Here is a 16,765-nt window from a genome sequence, read left to right as displayed (position 1 = left end):
ATCTCGAGCAGGTACGTCGGTGTGCTCACGCAGCTTGGCGTGCCGTGCTTCTACCCCACGCGCGAGACGGGGGCCGTCGAGACGCAGCGCCGCCTCCTCCGCGAGCTGCACGCGGCGTGCGCCGCCGCGCCCGGCGCGGGGCGCCCGCCTCGCAGCAGTGGAGGCCCATAGCCTAGTAGGTCGAGCGCCCAAGGCGCGCGCGGCGGCGCCGCTCGTCTCTCCATGTGGCCCCTCGCGCAGCTCGTCGCTGTGCTCGTGCTCGTATGGCATGCGCTCCTGCCGGTCCGCGACTTTGCGGCGTATGTGCCGGCGACGCTGCGCCCCGGCATGTCGCTCATGGCGGCGAGCCGCCTGCCGGACGCGCTGCGGCCCGTGCACTACGACCTCTCGATCTTCTCCGACCTGCAAGACCTGCAGTTCCAGGGCACCGTGAACATTACGCTGGATGTGCTCGCCGACACGAGCCTGATCCAGTTTCATGCGGGGCGCAATATGCGCCTGAGCCAGGTGTATGTGTCGACGGCGTCGGGGGCCCACCTGCTGCACCCGATCGTCGACGCGGGGCATGAGCAGGTGCGTGTCCTGCTTCCCCGCGCCGTGCGTGAGGGCGAGCGCCTGTGTGTGGTTGTAGGGTACCGCGCGCACATCGACAACAGCATGCGCGGCTACTACTACTCGACATGGGAGCACGAGGGGCGCACCGGGCACTATGCGCTCACGCAGATGGAGCCGACGTCCGCGCGGCGTGCGTACCCGGGGTGGGACGAGCCCGCGTACAAGGCGACGTTCCGTGTGCGGCTCTTGCACCGCGCGGCCACGACGGCCGTGGCGAACATGCCGAGTGCGTGGGACCGCGCCGTGCACGCCCACGAGAGTGCCGCGCTCTTCCAGACGCACCGGCTGCAGATGGCGGCGCCGGCGCTCGGCGCGGACGCGTGGACGCTGACGGAGTTTGAAGAGACGCCGGTCATGGCGCCGTACCTCGTGGCGTGGGCCAACGGCGAGTTCCGCCATGTGGCCGGCCAGACCACGTCGCCGCTCACGGGGCGCACGATCCCCCTGCGCCTCTTTGCGACGCCCGAGTCGGTCGAGCAGGCGCACTTCGCCGTCGAAGTGATGCGACGTGTGCTGCCCGCGTACGAGGAGGTGTTTGGCATTGCGTACCCCCTGCCGAAGCTCGACGCGCTCGTGGCGGCCGACTTTGACTTTGGCGCGATGGAGAACTGGGGCCTGATCACCGGGCGCCACTCGGCGTTCCTGTACGATGAGCGCTCGGGCCTCCGGGGGCGCATGGCGACGGCCGGGATCATGAGCCATGAGATCGCGCACATGTGGTTCGGCAACATCGCGACGCTCGCGTGGTGGGACAGCCTGTGGCTCAACGAGGCGTTCGCGACGCTCATGGGCGAGCTGATCGTCCTCGACCGCGTGTACCCCGAGCTGGGCAGCTCGCACGAGTTCCTTGTCGCGCAGTGGATCCGCGCGATGGACCTCGATGCGAAGCGCTCGTCGCACCAGATCGAGGTGCCGCTCCAGGGCGACCATGTGGAACAGGAGATTACGCAGCTGTTCGACGGGATCACCTACTCCAAGGGCGCCGCCGTCCTGCGCATGCTCGCGCAGATGCTCGGCGAGGACGTGTTCCTCGAGGGCGTCACGCTGTACCTCAAGGCACACCTCTATGGCAGCACCGTGACGGACGACCTCTGGCGCGGCCTCGCGGCAGCCTCGGGCGTCGATGTTGCACGCGTCATGCGCGCCTGGGTGCAGCAGCAGGGCTTCCCCGTCCTGTTCGTCACCGAGAGCGCGCAGGGCATCCGCGTGCGCCAGCACCGCTGCCTCGAGACGGGCGATCCGACCGACGCGGAGGATGCGACGCTCTGGCACGTGCCTCTCGCGCTGCGCACCGCCGACGGCCGCGTCGACCAGACGTACGTACTGCAGGGCGTGCGCGAGGCGGCCTATCCACTGCCGCACGCGCAGACGACGCCCTGGAAGCTCAATGCCGATACCATGGGCGTGTACCGCGTGGCGTACACGCCCGAGCACCTCGCTGTGCTGGCGAGGGCCGCGGCCCAGCGCGACAGTGTCTTTACGGCAGAAGACCGCCTCGGCCTGCTGAACGATGCGTTTACGCTGGCGCAGGCCGGCTACACGAACACGTCGGCCGCACTGGACCTCCTGCACACGTGGAAGGACGAGCGCAGCCCGCTCGTGCTCCAGGCCGCCGCCCTGGGCCTTGGCCGCCTCGCGAGTGTGTGGTGGGAGCAGCCGCGCCGGGTGCGCGCGGCGGTGGACCGTGTGCGCCAGGCGACGTTTGCGCCGCTCGCGCGGGCACTGACGCTCGAGCCGGGGCCGGAGGACACACTCGCCACGCGCGAGCTGCGCACGACGGTCGTCGCGGCCGCTGCCGCCGCGGGCGATGCGTGGACGCTGCAGGAGATCCAGCGCCAGTTCGCGTCGCTGCAGCGCGGTGAGGACCACCGGCTGGAGCCGGACCTGCTGCGCACCGTGCTGATCGAGAGCGTGCGCCACGGCGGCGAGAGCGAGTATGCGGCGGCGCTGCGCATGTACCACGCGCCGGCCACGCCCGCCCACCGAACCGCCGCGCTGCTCGCACTCGGCTCGGCGCAGCAGCCGGCCCTGATCGAGCGCACGCTCGCGATGGTCTTTGGCGGCCAGGTCAAGATGCAGGATATGGCGTCAATTTATACGGCGCTCTCGGCCAACACCGCGAGTCGCCGCCGGCTGTGGGAGGCGACGAAGGAGCGCTTTGACGAACTGGCCGCGAGGCTCCAGGGCAACTTTTCTCTCATGGGCATCGTCAAGGCAGCGATCAGTGGCCTCACGAGCGACAGCGACAGGGAGGACATTGAGCGCTTCTTTGCGGGCCGCGCGACGTCCTCGTACAGCATGAGCCTCGCGCAGGGCCTCGAGTCGGTCGTCGCGCAGACCCGCTGGCTCGAGCGCGGCGGGCCGGATGTGGAGATCTGGCTGCAGACGCACGGCTATCTGTAGCGACTCTGGTGGCGTGTCGGTTCACGTAGTCTTCCTATGTCGGTTCCCCAGTCATGGTGCAAGACGGGTAGGCCGCAGCTCGCACGGGCTTTGGAGCTGGCTCAGGGGTGTATATACAGTACGTACGTGCCACGGCCACGCTTCGGCCTGCGCCTTGGTCGCCGCGCTCTCCACGCAATTTTCGATACGTGGAGCTCAGAGCCGATCGGAGAAAAAGCCCGATAGGCCGCCAGTATATTACCGGAGGTCGGAGTGTCGCACCTTCTCTCCGAACTATCGTTGACAATGCAATACGCAACTTTGAACACTGGTGCAAAGATCCCTATGGTGGCTATGGGCTGCTTCATGGGCAAGGGTGCGGACCCTGGCGACCCGGACATGGCTGGCGACGCTGCTAAGCTCGCTCTGGAAGTCGGCTACCGCCACTTTGACACGGCGGCGCTGTACCAGAACGAAGCCCTTGTTGGCCAGATCCTCCGCGAGAGCGGTGTGCCCCGCGAGGAGTTCTTTGTGACGACCAAGTTCTGGAACGACCGCCACCACGACGTGGAGAAGGCGTTCTTCGAGTCGCTGGAGCGCTTCAACCTGGGCTACATCGATCTGTTCTTGATGCACTGGCCGATCTCGTCCAAGTCGGGCAACGACTTTGAGAAGGACGATACGACGAACTACATCGAGACCTGGAAAAAGATGGAGCAGCTTATCACTGATCACCCGGACAAGGTCAAGGCTATCGGTGTGAGCAACTTCAGTGTCAAGACGCTCAGCGATCTGCTGAAGCACGCCAAGATTGTGCCGGCCGTTAACGAAGTGGAAACCCACCCGTACAACCAAGAGCAGGAGCTCGTCGACCTGTGCAAGAAGCACGGCATCGTCGTTGAGGCGTACTGCCCGCTGGGCCAGGCCGGCTCGCCGATCCTCAAGGACGAGGACATCCTGGCGGTCGCCAAGGAGGCCAATGCTACAGCTGGTCAAGTGATCCTGAGCTGGAACGTGCAGCGCGGCGTCGTTGTTCTGCCGAAGAGCACGCACAAGGAGCGCCTGGCTCAGAACATCTCGACGGTCAAGCTTACCGATGCCCAGATGGAACGCATCCGCCGCATCTCGGAGGACCCGAGCCGTCACTGCCGCTTCTGTGCGGTGTACGACCCGAACACCAAGACGGTGCTTAGCTGGACGTACGAGGAGCTGGGCTGGGAGAAGCCGGCGAACATTGAGTAAATCTATATACAAAAGCCCACTTCTCTAGAACTGCTGTGTAAATGGACATGAAAGATGCACCAGCCACAATGCGCTCCTCGATGCGTCGTCGACGGCGCCCCGCGTGGTCACTGTTTGTACGCGCTCGTCAGCACGCTCGACCCGAAGGCTACGGTGAAGCGTCGGCGCGTCTTTACATCTTCTCGTTTTCGTCCGAGTTTTCACTCACATTTTTTAGCCTGCACTAGCGCCAGCTCGCACTGGGCCTCGCGTCGGTCGTCGCACAGCCCCGCTGGCCCGAGCGCGGCGGGCTGGATGTGGAGATCTGGCAGCAGGCGCTATCTGTAGGGAGAGTAGATCGTCCATGTGGCTCTCCGCGTGGTGGGCGTCGTGGGCGCTGGTGGCGTCGTCGCTGATGCACTTTCTCACCCATGGACCGCACTCCTTCCAGCTTCCGACGCATGTGCGTCCGGCGCACTACGAGCTGACCATCCTCTCGGACCTAGCGTCACTACAGTTCCAGGGCGCGATGCAGGCCCAGCTGCAGGTCCAGGAGGCGACGCACACGATCGAGTTCCAGGCGGGCGCGAACTTGGCCCTGAGTGATGTGCGGGTGCGCGTCGATGGCCACAGTATGCTCGTCGCACCCGATATCGACCGCGAGCGCGAGCGCGTGCAGGTGCGTCTCGCCTCGCCGCTAGTGCCCGGCGCCGATGTGCAGGTGCTGGTGGGCTTCCGCGCGCCGATCGACCGGAGCATGCGCGGCTACTACTCGTCGACGTGGGCGCACGACGGAAAGAACGGCACGTACGCCGTGACGCAGTTCTCGCCCGCGTCTGGGCGCCGTGCGTTTCCTGGCTGGGACGAGCCGGCGTTCAAGGCGACGTACACGTTCCGCATGATCCATACGGCAACGACGCAGGCGCTGGGCAACATGCCCGTGGCCCGGTCGACGAGCGTCGATGCGGCCGCCATGGCCTGCGCCCTGCACGCCGATGACCTGGGCATGCCGCTGCTCGGCACCGCACACGAGCGCTGGGTCCTCACCGAGTTCGAGGAGACGCCGCGCATGTCGAGCTACCTGGTAGGCTGGGCGAACGGCGTGTTTGAGCACCGAAGCGGCTCGTACACGTCGCCTCTCACCGGCCGCACAGTGCCGCTGCGGATCTACGCGACGCCCGAGTACATCGGCCAGACGGAGCATGGCCTGCGCGTCATGGAGCGCGAGCTGCCCATCTACGAGAGTCTATTCGGCATTGCGTACCCCCTGCCGAAGCTCGACGGGCTCGTCGTCGCGGACTTTGACGTGCATGCGATGGAGAACTGGGGCCTCATCACGAGCCGCACGTCGGTGTTCGCGTACGACAAGGCGTCCGACCTGGCCGGGCTCAAGAGCGCGACGGGCACGATAGGGCATGAGCTGGGGCATATGTGGTTCGGCAATATGGTCACGATGGCGTGGTGGGACAACCTGTGGCTCAAAGAGGCCTTTGCCACGCTCATGGGCGAGGTCCTAGTCTTGCGCCGCGCCGTGCCCGAGTGGGACACGCAGAGCGACTTTGTCGCGGCGCATGTACACCGCGCCATGGCGCTAGACGCGAAGCGCTCGTCGCACCCCATCGAAATGCCACTCAACACGGAGCATGTCGAAAAGACACTCACGCAGACATTTGACGCGATTCCCTACTCGAAGGGCGCGAGCGTGTTGCGCATGCTCGCGGCGACGATCGGCGAGCGCGTGTTTCTCGAGGGCGTCAGCGCGTATTTGAGGGCCCACTTGTACGGCAACACTGTCACAGCCGACCTGTGGAACAGCCTCTCCGAGGCCTCTGGGCTGGACGTGCGCGCGCTCATGTCGACGTGGACGCTGCAGCAGGGCTTCCCCGTCGTGCAGGCCCAGCAGCGCGGCTCGTTCATTGAGCTGCGTCAGATGCGGTTCCTAGAGACAGGTCCGCCGATGCCGCCGGACGATGAGACGCTGTGGCAGATCCCGCTGGCCATCAAGACCTGGTACGATGATGCAGAAGTGCATGGCGTCATGCTCCCTGCCCGCCGCACATACAAGGTTCCGCTGCCACGCGGCTCGCGATGGAAGCTCAACGCGGATACGTCCGGGTTCTACCGCGTGCAGTACCCCCCGGACCATCTGCGCATGCTAGTGCAGGAGGCCAATATGAGTGTGGCCGACCGCATGGGCCTGCTCAGCGACGTCGTCGCCCTAGGGGCGGCCGGCTACATGTCCATGACAGAGAGCCTCGATGGCATGGCGCTCTTTGAGCGCGAGAGCAGCGCGCCTGTCCTCCACGTCCTCGCGCAGAGCATGGCGACGCTCGCGAGTGTGTGGTGGGAGCAGCCGGAGCATGTGCAGGCGTCCCTCCACGCGTGGCGTGCCGACGTGTTTGGCCCCTGGGCACGCAGGTGCATGCTCGCGCGCGACGGCGACTCTGCCGAGGAGCGGCAGCTGCGGGCGGTCGTGGTCGATGCCGCCGGTGCGGCGGGCGATGCGTGGACGTTGCGTGCGATCCGCGCCCAGTTCGAGCAGCTCCAAGCGACCGACGACGACGCACACATCCCGGCCGACCTACTGCGCCCCGTGCTGCGCGAGTCGGTGCGCCATGGCGATGCACAAGCGTTCGATACCGTGTGGCGCATCTACGAGCGCCCTCGGTCGCCGGCTCACAAGGTCGCCGCGATGCACGCGCTGAGTGCGACGCGCGACGACCGCCGCATCGATACGCTGCTCGCCTTTGTGCTGGGCCCAGAGATCAAGACGCAGGACGTGCCGATTTTCTTTGCGGCGCTCGCGTCGAATCCGGCCGCACGACGCCGCCTGTGGGAGAAAACCATGGCCCACTTCGATGCGCTCGCTGTGCGCTTCGAGCGCAACTTTTCCTTCAAGAATGTGATTCGCTCTGCGATCGACAGCCTCACGCGACATGAAGATGCCGACGCCATCGAAGCCTTCTTCCGCACACGCGACACATCCACCTATGACATGAGCCTCGCGCAGGCGCTCGAGTCGGTGCGCGCCCAAGCACAATGGCTCGAGCGCGGTGCGTCGGCCGTAGAAGCTTGGTGCGCCGCGCGCCGCCGCTGATAGGTTCCTGCCACGTGCGCGACGCTGGCGCCGTAGTCGTCCGACGCTGGCGAGCTCCGCACGTCTTTTGCGATCGTTGGGTACGTAGGGCCAGGCTCATTGTGCAGATGTCCCTAGTGCTGACTCGGCGTCTAGTCCGAAGTGCACTCAAGTCTGATCGATTGTATTTGGCCCCCCTCTCACGGCAACTCTCCTCTGCGAGCCGGCCCCGGCGCGCATTGATCTCGAAGGTGTGCAGAGCGCAGCATGTTGGAGCAGAATACTCACACATGGCTTTTTTCCGTCATATGGATGACACTGGCGTCTTTTATGCAGTTTCTCACTCCGCTAACAAATCACACACCCTCTTCCTCTGTCCTGCCCTACGCAACGATGAGCACGGCCCCCGCTAACGAGTCACAGTGGTTCCGCCTTCCTGCGCAAGTGCGCCCCTCGCACTACGACATCACGATGCTGTCCGATCTTGAGCGCCTCACGTTCCAGGGTGCGGTGGAAGTGTCGCTGGACGTGCTCGAAGACACGCGCACGCTCGCCTTCAACATCGGCAAAGGGCTTACGCTGAGCCAGGTGCTCGTGACGAGTCCTACGTTCTCGGAGCTGCTCACGCCCAATGTCAGCATGCAGCACGAGCGTGTCACCGTGTCGCTTCCCGCGAATGTGTCCCAGGGCACGCAGGTCACCCTGCTTGCGGGCTACCAGGGCACGATCGATCAGAGCATGATGGGCTACTACCAGTCCACCTGGGAGCATAAGGGCAGGAAGGGCAACTATGCCCTGACGCAGTTTGAGCCGACGTCCGCGCGCCGTGCATTCCCGTGCTGGGACGAGCCGGAGCTCAAGGCCACGTACCGCCTCCGCATGCTGCATCGCCAGGACACGACGGCGCTCGGCAACATGCCGAGCGTCAACACCCAGCCTGTGGACGCTGCGCAGGCGGCCGAGGCGCTCCGGGTGAAGCAGCTTGCGTACGAGGAGCCACAGCTCGGCGACGATGCGTGGGTCCTCACCGAGTTTGCGCCGACGCCCAAGGTGTCGAGCTATCTCGTCGCGTGGGCGAACGGCGTTTTCGAGTACATCGAGGGCTCGTACAAGTCGCCACTGACCGGCAAGGACGTGCCGATGCGCGTGTACACGACGCCCGAGTACATTCACCAGGCGCAGTTCGCGCTCGAGGTGAAGCAAAAGGTGCTCCCTGAGTACGAAAAGGTCTTTGACATTGCGTACCCTCTGCCCAAGCTGGACACGCTCGTCGCGTCCGACTTTGATGCAGGCGCGATGGAGAACTGGGGCCTGATTACCGGCCGCACCTCCGTCTTCCTGTACGACGAGAAGACGGGTCTGCAAGGCATGAAGACAACAGCGGCCGTGCAGTCGCATGAATGCGCGCACATGTGGTTCGGTGACATCGCGACCATGGCGTGGTGGGACAACCTCTGGCTCAACGAGGCGTTCGCGACGCTCATGGGCGAGATGATCATCCTGGACAGGGCCTTTCCCGAGTGGAACAGTGCGAGCGAGTTTATCGTGTCGCACTTGAACCGCGCGCTGGAGCTGGACGGCAAGCGTTCGTCCCACCCCATTGAGGTGCCACTGCAGGGAGACAATGTCGAGGACGCCATCAACCAGGTGTTTGATGCCATTTCGTATTCCAAGGGCGCTAGTGTCCTGCGCATGCTCTCGCAGATGCTTGGCGAGGACGTGTTCCTGAAAGGCGTGAGCCTCTACCTGAAGAAGCACCTGTACGGCAACACGGTGACCAAGGATCTCTGGGACGGCATCAGCGAGGCCTCGGGCCAAGACGTGAACGCCATCATGCAGGACTGGGTGCTCAAGCAGGGCTTCCCGGTGCTTACGGTCACGGAGAAGGCCGACTCGATCGTCGTGCGCCAGAACCGCTTCCTCGACACGGGTGACCCGACGGCCGAGGAGGACCAGACGCTGTGGCAGGTGCCGCTGGCGCTCACCACGGTGCAGAACGGAAAGCCCCATACGGATTATGAGCTGATCCTCAAAGGCGAGCGCGAGAAGGAGATTCCGCTCGCCCGAGCGGCGGAGAGTGTGTGGAAGCTGAACGCCGGCACCATTGGTGTGTATCGCGTGGCATACTCACCCGAGCACCTCCGCAAGCTGGGCGCTGCGGCAGCCGCGAAAGACAGCCCGTTCTCGCTCGAGGACCGCGTCGGCCTCGTGAGCGATGCCTTTACGCTGGCCCAGGCCGGCTATGCAAAGACGTCGGGCGGTCTCGAGCTGATGCACGCGCTCAAGGGCGACCACAGCTCGCTGGTCAACCTGGCCGCGGCCAACAACCTCGGCAAGCTGGCCAGCGTGTGGTGGGAGCAGCCCGAGGCGGTCCGCCGTGCCATCAACCAATTCCGTGTGGACGTGTTTGGCCCGCTGGCCAAGGAACTGACGTTCGAGTTTGGTGCGAATGACTCGAGTGAGCTACGTGAACTGCGCTCGACGGTGATCTCGGCCGCCGCCGCCGCGGGTGATGCATGGACGCTCGGCGAGATTCACCGCCGCTTTGAGCCCCTTCACGACGGCGACGACAGCCTCATCCACCCAGATCTGATGCGTGTGATCTTCGCGCAGTCGGTCCGCCACGGCGGAGAAAAGGAGTTTGATGCTGTGCTCTCCGTCTACGAGAAGCCGGCGACCCCCGCGCACAAGAACGCAGCGATGCTCGCGCTCGGTGCAGCCAGCGACGAGAAGCTTATCCAGCGCACGCTGGACATCGTGTTCAGTGGAAAGGTCAAGACACAGGACTATATGTACTTCTTCGCGGCCCTCTCGAACAACATCAAGAGCCGACGCCAGCTGTGGGAGGCAGTCAAGCTGCGCTTCGACGACCTGGTAAAGTCCTTCGAGGGCAACTTCTCGCTGGCCAACCTGATCAAGTCGACAATCAGTGTCTTCTCGGCGGAAGAAGATGCCGAGGACATAAAGTCCTTCTTCGAGAAGCGCGACACCTCGAAGTTCAGCATGAGCCTAGCGCAAGGCCTCGACGCCGTGCGTGCCCAGGCGCGCTGGCTGCAGCGCGATCGGCAAGACGTAGAGGCCTACCTCCACTCGAGCGGGTATCTGTCGTAGTCGCCAAAATGGCCCATTTTTTGATGGAGCGCCAAGTTGATCAGCACCATGGCGCCCGTACTCATGCAGACTGGGGCATCCCGCGGTAATGCGAACAATGCGGACTGGTGCACCTATGTAGAAGTCAGGCATAGGTATGATGCGAGCAAGTATACGGTCGTCTACGGGCCTACCGTCTACTCGGTCTCGGGTAGCTTCTACACCGTGAGTCGATGGCCACATACCTTGAAGAAGCGAGCCCGCCTCTCCTGCGTCGACGCCAGCAGGGGGCTCTCGGGATCTGCCTTTTCAGCGCCGTTGGGCAGCAGAGGCAAGCCATTCACTAGCGAGGAGCCGGCCGCCTGGAACGAGCCAACCAGCGCACCAAGACCCGCACAAGACCCAGCCATCACAGGCACGGAGCGAGCTAGGGTCAGTCGTATGCAATACATACCCGCAGCGCCTAGAACGAGACCCGCCGCGCAGCCGCCGGCCGCGCCATTGTAGCCGTCCTCCTTTTGGCGGTAGTTGGCCAGCGACGCACTGGCATACGCGAAAAGACCACCAACGAAAGCTGCGTCCGTTAGCAAAGATCACTCGCGTTCACGTACTGCACAGAGCAATGGTGCCGCCCGTGCGGGTAAAGATACCCATAGCACCAGCCTTGTGCTTCTGCAGACTATTCTGCACCGCACTCGCCAGGAGGCCGACACCAGCACCAGCTAGACCGGCGTTGAAAGTTTCATTGACAGGCTGCCGCACATGGAACATCTTCGGGGGCTCCGACGCAGACATCGCTCGGTCGCAGAAGTAGACGCTGCGTCGGGCACACGCCCAAAGTGCATATTTCCCCGACACAACTAAGGCGACCCGTGCGCCCGCTAAGTGGGGTCCAGGCTCGATCTTGCTGGCTGCTACGACCACTATGGACGAAGACATCGCACAGTTCATCAACGTGACAGGGGCATCGCCTGAAGTGGCCAGGTATGTAGCGACAGACTGACACCCAGGGCGCACGTGCTATCGGCCAAGGGCGATGTGGCGATGGCGCTCTCTGTGTACTTTGAATCTGGCCTGCATGAGAACTCGGTGCCATCTGCTGCTGCGTCTTCTCCCCGCGGTCCGGCGCCAGAGGCATCGCGTGAATCTGTATCTCAAGGACCGCGTACGCTCACCGGCGCACCTGCCCCTCCGTCAGCACCGTGGCCGTCCGCTTCGGCCGGCACACCAGGTACCGCGCGGCCGCGTGCTGGTGGCATCATGACATTCCGCGATCTTCGGTCTGATGCAGAGGTGCCTGAAGCTAGAGACGGCGAAGATCCCGTGAACTTGTACACTGGTGGCGAGCGCAGTGGCCTGAGCGTTGAGAACCCTCGGCAGCGCGATGATGCTGGCCATGGCCTGGTCAACGACATTCTTTCACAAGCATCCCAGTCTTCTCACAGACCACCCAGGGATACACGGCCTGCTTCATCGAGCGCTTTCTCCGGCAAGGGCTATTCGATCAATGGCACTACGGTGGATGATGAGTCGCATCCCTCCGGCGACCCCACGGATGGCGATGTAAGCGATGAAGAGCCTGCTGTACGTCATCTTACGTTTTGGGCCGACGGCTTCTCTATTGGCGACGGCCCGCTCATGCGGTATGACGACCCCGGAAACCAAGAAGTCTTGGAGGCCATCCATGCTGGTCGTGCGCCTCTGCATCTACTCGACGTGCGATTTGGACAGCCCGTGGAACTGGTCGTTTCGCGCCGTACAAACGAGAAATATGTCCCACCCCCACCGCCTCCCGCAAAGCCTTTCGAAGGCGTCGGCAACCGCCTTGGAGCGCCGAGCGTCGTCCCCGCTCCTTCAAATCAGGCCCCCAATGTGGCACCGCCCACTCCTGCATCTATTCAAGCTGACCCGTCCCAGCCCATGACGCAGATTCAAGTCCGACTCCCGAACGGCCAGCGACTCATTGCCAAACTGAACCTATCGCATACTGTCGCAGATTTGCGCACATACATTCTCTCGTACGTTGTTTCTATGGACTAACCCGGCAAGCCAGCAGCCAGCGTTGCATCCGGACTTTACTCTTCGCACGTCTTTTCCTCCTCAGCCTCTGCTAGACACGTCGCTTTCGATTGCTGACGCCGGCCTTGCCAACGCTGTTGTGGTGATTACTTAGCTGCATTTGATTGGCGGCAGGCCGCGTCCCCGATGGTCTGAGCGTGCTGCAGGAGGCGCGATACCCACGTGCTTGGTAACGTAGATGCATAGGTTCTGTGCGGCCGCGCCGTGCCAGCACATGCGCTGTTGTAAAAATTACCGGATTTGCCCGACGCGCATATGTCCCGACCGCACATAATGCATCTTGCAGCTTACCGGCCAATTCTCGGAACGTGCAGGGGTCCGTTCGGTTGGAGGCACTCGGTTAAAGGCCTCGGCCCAGACGCCCTTTTTTCTCTTCACCTCTACCAACTGGTTCGTATCAACCATCCCGTTAGAAGTGCTAACACTTTCAGAACAAAATGGCTGGTGACTCGAAGCCTGCTAAGTCGATGCAGGGTTTCCTGACGGACTTCATGATGGGTGGTGTTTCCGCCGCCATCTCGAAGACCGCGGCTGCCCCCATTGAGCGTATCAAGCTGCTCATCCAGAACCAGGATGAGATGATTAAGCAGGGTCGTCTTGCCTCGCCTTACAAGGGTATCGGTGACTGCTTTATCCGCACCTACCAGAACGAGGGTCTGGCCTCGCTCTGGCGCGGTAACACTGCAAACGTCATCCGTTACTTCCCTACCCAGGCTCTGAACTTCGCCTTCAAGGACTACTTCAAGTCGCTCTTCAAGGTGCCTAAGGACGCTGCCTACTGGAAGAAGTTCAGCTCGAACATTGCTTCGGGTGGTGCCGCCGGTGCTTCGTCGCTCGTCTTCGTGTACTCGCTTGACTACGCCCGTACCCGTCTTGCCAACGACTCGAAGTCGGTTGCCAAGGGTGGTGAGCGCCAGTTCAACGGTCTCATTGACGTGTACCGCAAGACGATTGCCATCGACGGTGTTCTGGGTCTCTACCGTGGCTTCATTCCCTCGGTCGTTGGTATCGTTGTGTACCGTGGTCTGTACTTCGGTCTCTACGACTCGCTCAAGCCTATTCTGCTGCCCGGCAAGCTCTCGGAGAACTTCCTGGCTTCGTTCTTGCTTGGTTGGGGTGTCACCACTTCGGCTGGTCTTGCTTCGTACCCTCTCGACACTATCCGTCGTCGTATGATGATGACCTCGGGTGGTGGTGTCGCGTACAAGAGCATGTTCCACGCCGCCTCGTCGATTATTGCTGCCGAGGGTGTCTGGTCGCTCTTCAAGGGTGCCGGTGCCAACATTCTCCGTGGTATCGCCGCCGCCGGTACCATCGCCGGTTACGACCACCTCCAGCAGCTTATGTTCGGCAAGGTCTACAAGGGTGGCTCGGGTTAAACAGCCCATTTTACAGTTTTGTAGCTGGTTCTGCCGGGATTTTTGCTCGGTCGCCCTGTTGGCGGTTGAGCCAAAGTCCAATAGGCTTGTCAATCGAGCTGTACAAACATATGGTGTTGGAGTCGTTTCTGGCAGACATCAGCACGGGTGCCGCTTATAGATGCATTTATGGACAGGAGAAGGAATCATCACTAGCAATTGCAGCCATCTCGGGTTGGAAGGCTAGTACGTCGCTGCAAGTCCACCAGTTCGTTGCGGACACCGCTGCTCGCGTTCGGATCAGCCCGTGGCTTGATATCGAGGGGGATGTGCTTGGCCACTTCAGTGAAGGCCTCCAACACGCCTTCACCCGTTTTGGCACTAGTTTCAAAGAAAAGGAGACCTGCCTCATTAGCATAGCTCTGCGCCTCTGATATTGGGACCTCGCGCTTGACCGCGGTCGCTGAAGCACCTGTGTCCTCTGCATCGTCATCCTTGTTCACAATGCTTGTGTCCTCGGCAGGCTCAGAGATGAGGTCTACTTTATTGCCCACAAGGGCGATGACAATGTTCGGGTTCGCCTGGCGCTGCAGCTCCTTCACCCAACTCTGAGCCTTCTCAAACGAAGCCGCCTTTGTCACGTCATAAACAACAACGCTGGCTTGAGCGTTGCGGTAGTACATAGGTGCCAAACTGTGGAACCGCTCTTGACCAGCCGTATCCCAGATCTCAAACTTAATAAGACGGTCTTCCAAGCGGCAACGTTGCTAGATGTCAGAACATCATACTCACAGTCAAGAAGGCTGCGCCAATCGTCGGTTCACGGTTTTCCTGAAAATCATCTTGCACAAAACGATGCACAATCGATGTTTTTCCAACAGCAGACTCGCCCAGCAAAACCAGCTTAGTCTGGATTGGCTTCATGCTGATTTCAGGAGCCGGGGTCTGATCCTCCGTTCCCTGAGAAGGTGGTGGCGCCGACATGATGGTCCGTCTGCGAGTCACGGTGCCCCGCCCATGGGCCACAAGCGTGCATCATCCAACAGGGATATAACACTTAATTCCCATTTGTCCATCGGCTTGGGCCGTTGACCGAGGTCGCGATCGTGACGCGCAACCCGTGGAATAGACCGCGTGTGTTATTCGGCAAAGATGTACACAGGGTCTCCTGGTCTGCAGAAACAAGGGTCTTCCTATGCGCACCCCTCTAACCAAGTGCAGGCCCAAGCCCAAGCCCAAGCTCAGGCTCAAGCACAACGGATTCGCGCCCGCAACCATTATGACATACTTGTCGGTGAAGGCTTCCGTGGCACGAAGCGCGACCGTCCTACCGATCGTAGTCTGCCTCCTTCACTGAAGCGTCAGGTGAAGGAAAGTGCCTTCTACAGTGACCTTCAACGGATGGAGCGCCAGCTTGACTGGACCATGGCGCGCAAGCGCGCTGAGCTTATGGACTCTATGGGGAAGCCTCCAAAGGTGAAGCGCACTTTGCGCATTTTTCTGAGCAATACATGTGCCAACCAGCCTTTTCAAGTTGAAGAAAAGGAAAAGAGTCAACGTGATGCTGATGCTGCCGATGCCGATGACGCCGATGGCGGCGACGAGGAGGATGGAGCCACCGCGCCGGCCGCGGAGGGCAAATCTGCCGCGCCCTCTTCCGATGTTCCGTCATGGACACTCCGCATTGAGGGTCGCCTTCTTGATCCGAGCTTTCGGTCGCGGGCGGGGGCCGCGCTCTCTGCCCATGCGACTGCTTCGCGCATTGGTGCGCACAAATTCAGCAACTTGATTAAGTCCTGTGTGGTCGAATTTATGCGGGACCCCAACTTGTACCCGGATGAACAGATGGGGGCAAGCAACATCGTGGAATGGCACCGCCCTGCACCTAGCGTTGCGCCGCAACCACCGATGCCGGGTGCTGGTGGTGGTGCTGTAACGGAGAACCCCCTGATTCACAGTGCCGAGCCGGCGCTCGATGGATTTGAAATTAAGCGCACAGGAACGGAGCCTGTGAAAGCCAAGATTGTGCTGTATCCATTGTACGTGCCAGAGCGTTACTCTGTTTCGCCACCCCTGGCACAGCTACTTGATGTGCAAGAAGAGACTCGTGCTGGTGTGCTGAGTGCTCTTTGGGCCTACATCAAGCAGAAGAATTTGTTGGATGAGAACGACCACCGGGTTGTGCGCCTAGACCCGCCTCTGCAAGCCCTTTTCCGCACTCCTACTATCAACTTCCACCACATACCCGAGGTGCTGCATCGTTTCCTGCACCCGCCTCAACCTATTGTTTTGGAGTACTATGTTCGGACTGACAGGGCTGAGTACCGACACCCTACTGCGTTTGATATTGAGCTGGACATGGAAGATTGGGCACTGCGGACGAAGCAGCACAATGTGCTCTCGCGCTTCGATGCCAACAGCTCCCTGAGCAACGAAATCCTGGCGATCGATGACCAGATTGCCCAGGCCGCTCTTACGATTCGGAACCGATCGGCTGCCCAGCACTTTTTCTCGTCGTTCGCCAAGGACCCCAAGGGTCATCTCCAGGCATGGATTGCTAGTCAGGCTCGTGATCTTGACATGGTGCTGGGCGCGTCGCAATCGGGACGCGGTCCAGAGGGCGATCCCACGTCGTCGGTGCACTTCACGTCAGAGGAGATGCGTCGCGCGGAGACGTTCCATGGCCCATGGGTGAACGAGGCGGTCATTGTGTCTGAGTCGCAGCGCCTGGCGCAGCGACTCCAAGAGCTACAGTCGGACACGGTCCGTTCTTCCACTCAAGGCTCGTAGGCAGGTAGCTATCGAGTACACGAGCACATTTTGGGTAAAGCATATATATTGCATCTCGAAGGGAGCGAGAGCCTTTTATCCACCGAGCAAGGAACCTATGTCATCACCGCCGGCAGAGTACAAACGTCCAAGGGAACAAACCCTGAACAAAATA

At 61.9% G+C, this 16,765-nt stretch overlaps 9 protein-coding genes across 9 annotated transcripts; 7 read left to right on the top strand and 2 right to left on the bottom strand.

Annotated features, from left to right (window-relative positions):
* Positions 1-222: 222 nt before the first annotated feature.
* On the top strand, positions 223-3,018 carry MSY001_1342 (uncharacterized protein; the record flags this gene model as incomplete). Its single annotated transcript, XM_018883144.1, has 2 exons — positions 223-552; positions 574-3,018. The coding sequence occupies 2 exons, from the start codon at positions 223-225 to the stop codon at positions 3,016-3,018; spliced, it is 2,775 nt and encodes a 924-aa protein (XP_018739932.1).
* Positions 3,019-3,342: 324 nt separating this feature from the next.
* Positions 3,343-4,239, top strand: MSY001_1341 (uncharacterized protein; the record flags this gene model as incomplete). Its single annotated transcript, XM_018883142.1, has 2 exons — positions 3,343-3,756; positions 3,778-4,239. The coding sequence occupies 2 exons, from the start codon at positions 3,343-3,345 to the stop codon at positions 4,237-4,239; spliced, it is 876 nt and encodes a 291-aa protein (XP_018739931.1).
* A 343-nt stretch (positions 4,240-4,582) lies between these two features.
* Positions 4,583-7,315, top strand: MSY001_1340 (uncharacterized protein; the record flags this gene model as incomplete). Its single annotated transcript, XM_018883141.1, has 1 exon — positions 4,583-7,315. The coding sequence occupies one exon, from the start codon at positions 4,583-4,585 to the stop codon at positions 7,313-7,315; it is 2,733 nt and encodes a 910-aa protein (XP_018739930.1).
* Positions 7,316-7,584: 269 nt separating this feature from the next.
* On the top strand, positions 7,585-10,405 carry MSY001_1339 (uncharacterized protein; the record flags this gene model as incomplete). Its single annotated transcript, XM_018883140.1, is given in 2 exon segments — positions 7,585-7,617; positions 7,631-10,405. The coding sequence occupies 2 exon segments, from the start codon at positions 7,585-7,587 to the stop codon at positions 10,403-10,405; spliced, it is 2,808 nt and encodes a 935-aa protein (XP_018739929.1).
* Positions 10,406-10,581: 176 nt separating this feature from the next.
* MSY001_1338 (uncharacterized protein) lies at positions 10,582-11,179 on the bottom strand (the record flags this gene model as incomplete). The annotated part of the gene is made up of 4 exons (XM_018883139.1): positions 10,582-10,602; positions 10,630-10,811; positions 10,839-10,958; positions 10,996-11,179. 4 exons carry the CDS (start codon positions 11,177-11,179, stop codon positions 10,582-10,584), a joined length of 507 nt encoding a protein of 168 aa, XP_018739928.1.
* Positions 11,180-11,309: 130 nt separating this feature from the next.
* Positions 11,310-12,424, top strand: MSY001_1337 (uncharacterized protein; the record flags this gene model as incomplete). The annotated part of the gene is made up of 2 exons (XM_018883138.1): positions 11,310-11,368; positions 11,395-12,424. 2 exons carry the CDS (start codon positions 11,310-11,312, stop codon positions 12,422-12,424), a joined length of 1,089 nt encoding a protein of 362 aa, XP_018739927.1.
* A 476-nt stretch (positions 12,425-12,900) lies between these two features.
* Positions 12,901-13,842, top strand: MSY001_1336 (uncharacterized protein; the record flags this gene model as incomplete). Its single annotated transcript, XM_018883137.1, has 1 exon — positions 12,901-13,842. One exon carries the CDS (start codon positions 12,901-12,903, stop codon positions 13,840-13,842), a length of 942 nt encoding a protein of 313 aa, XP_018739926.1.
* Positions 13,843-14,033: 191 nt separating this feature from the next.
* MSY001_1335 (uncharacterized protein) lies at positions 14,034-14,805 on the bottom strand (the record flags this gene model as incomplete). Its single annotated transcript, XM_018883136.1, has 2 exons — positions 14,034-14,588; positions 14,614-14,805. 2 exons carry the CDS (start codon positions 14,803-14,805, stop codon positions 14,034-14,036), a joined length of 747 nt encoding a protein of 248 aa, XP_018739925.1.
* A 168-nt stretch (positions 14,806-14,973) lies between these two features.
* MSY001_1334 (uncharacterized protein) lies at positions 14,974-16,611 on the top strand (the record flags this gene model as incomplete). Its single annotated transcript, XM_018883135.1, has 1 exon — positions 14,974-16,611. The coding sequence occupies one exon, from the start codon at positions 14,974-14,976 to the stop codon at positions 16,609-16,611; it is 1,638 nt and encodes a 545-aa protein (XP_018739924.1).
* Positions 16,612-16,765: the final 154 nt, after the last annotated feature.

The sequence above is a fragment of the Malassezia sympodialis genome, genomic scaffold (assembly GCF_000349305.1).
Source record: "Malassezia sympodialis ATCC 42132 genomic scaffold, msy_sf_5, whole genome shotgun sequence".
NCBI lineage: Eukaryota > Fungi > Basidiomycota > Malasseziomycetes > Malasseziales > Malasseziaceae > Malassezia > Malassezia sympodialis.
The sequence above is the reverse complement of the archived record's forward strand: the minus strand, read 5'-3'. Positions and strand labels throughout refer to the sequence as shown.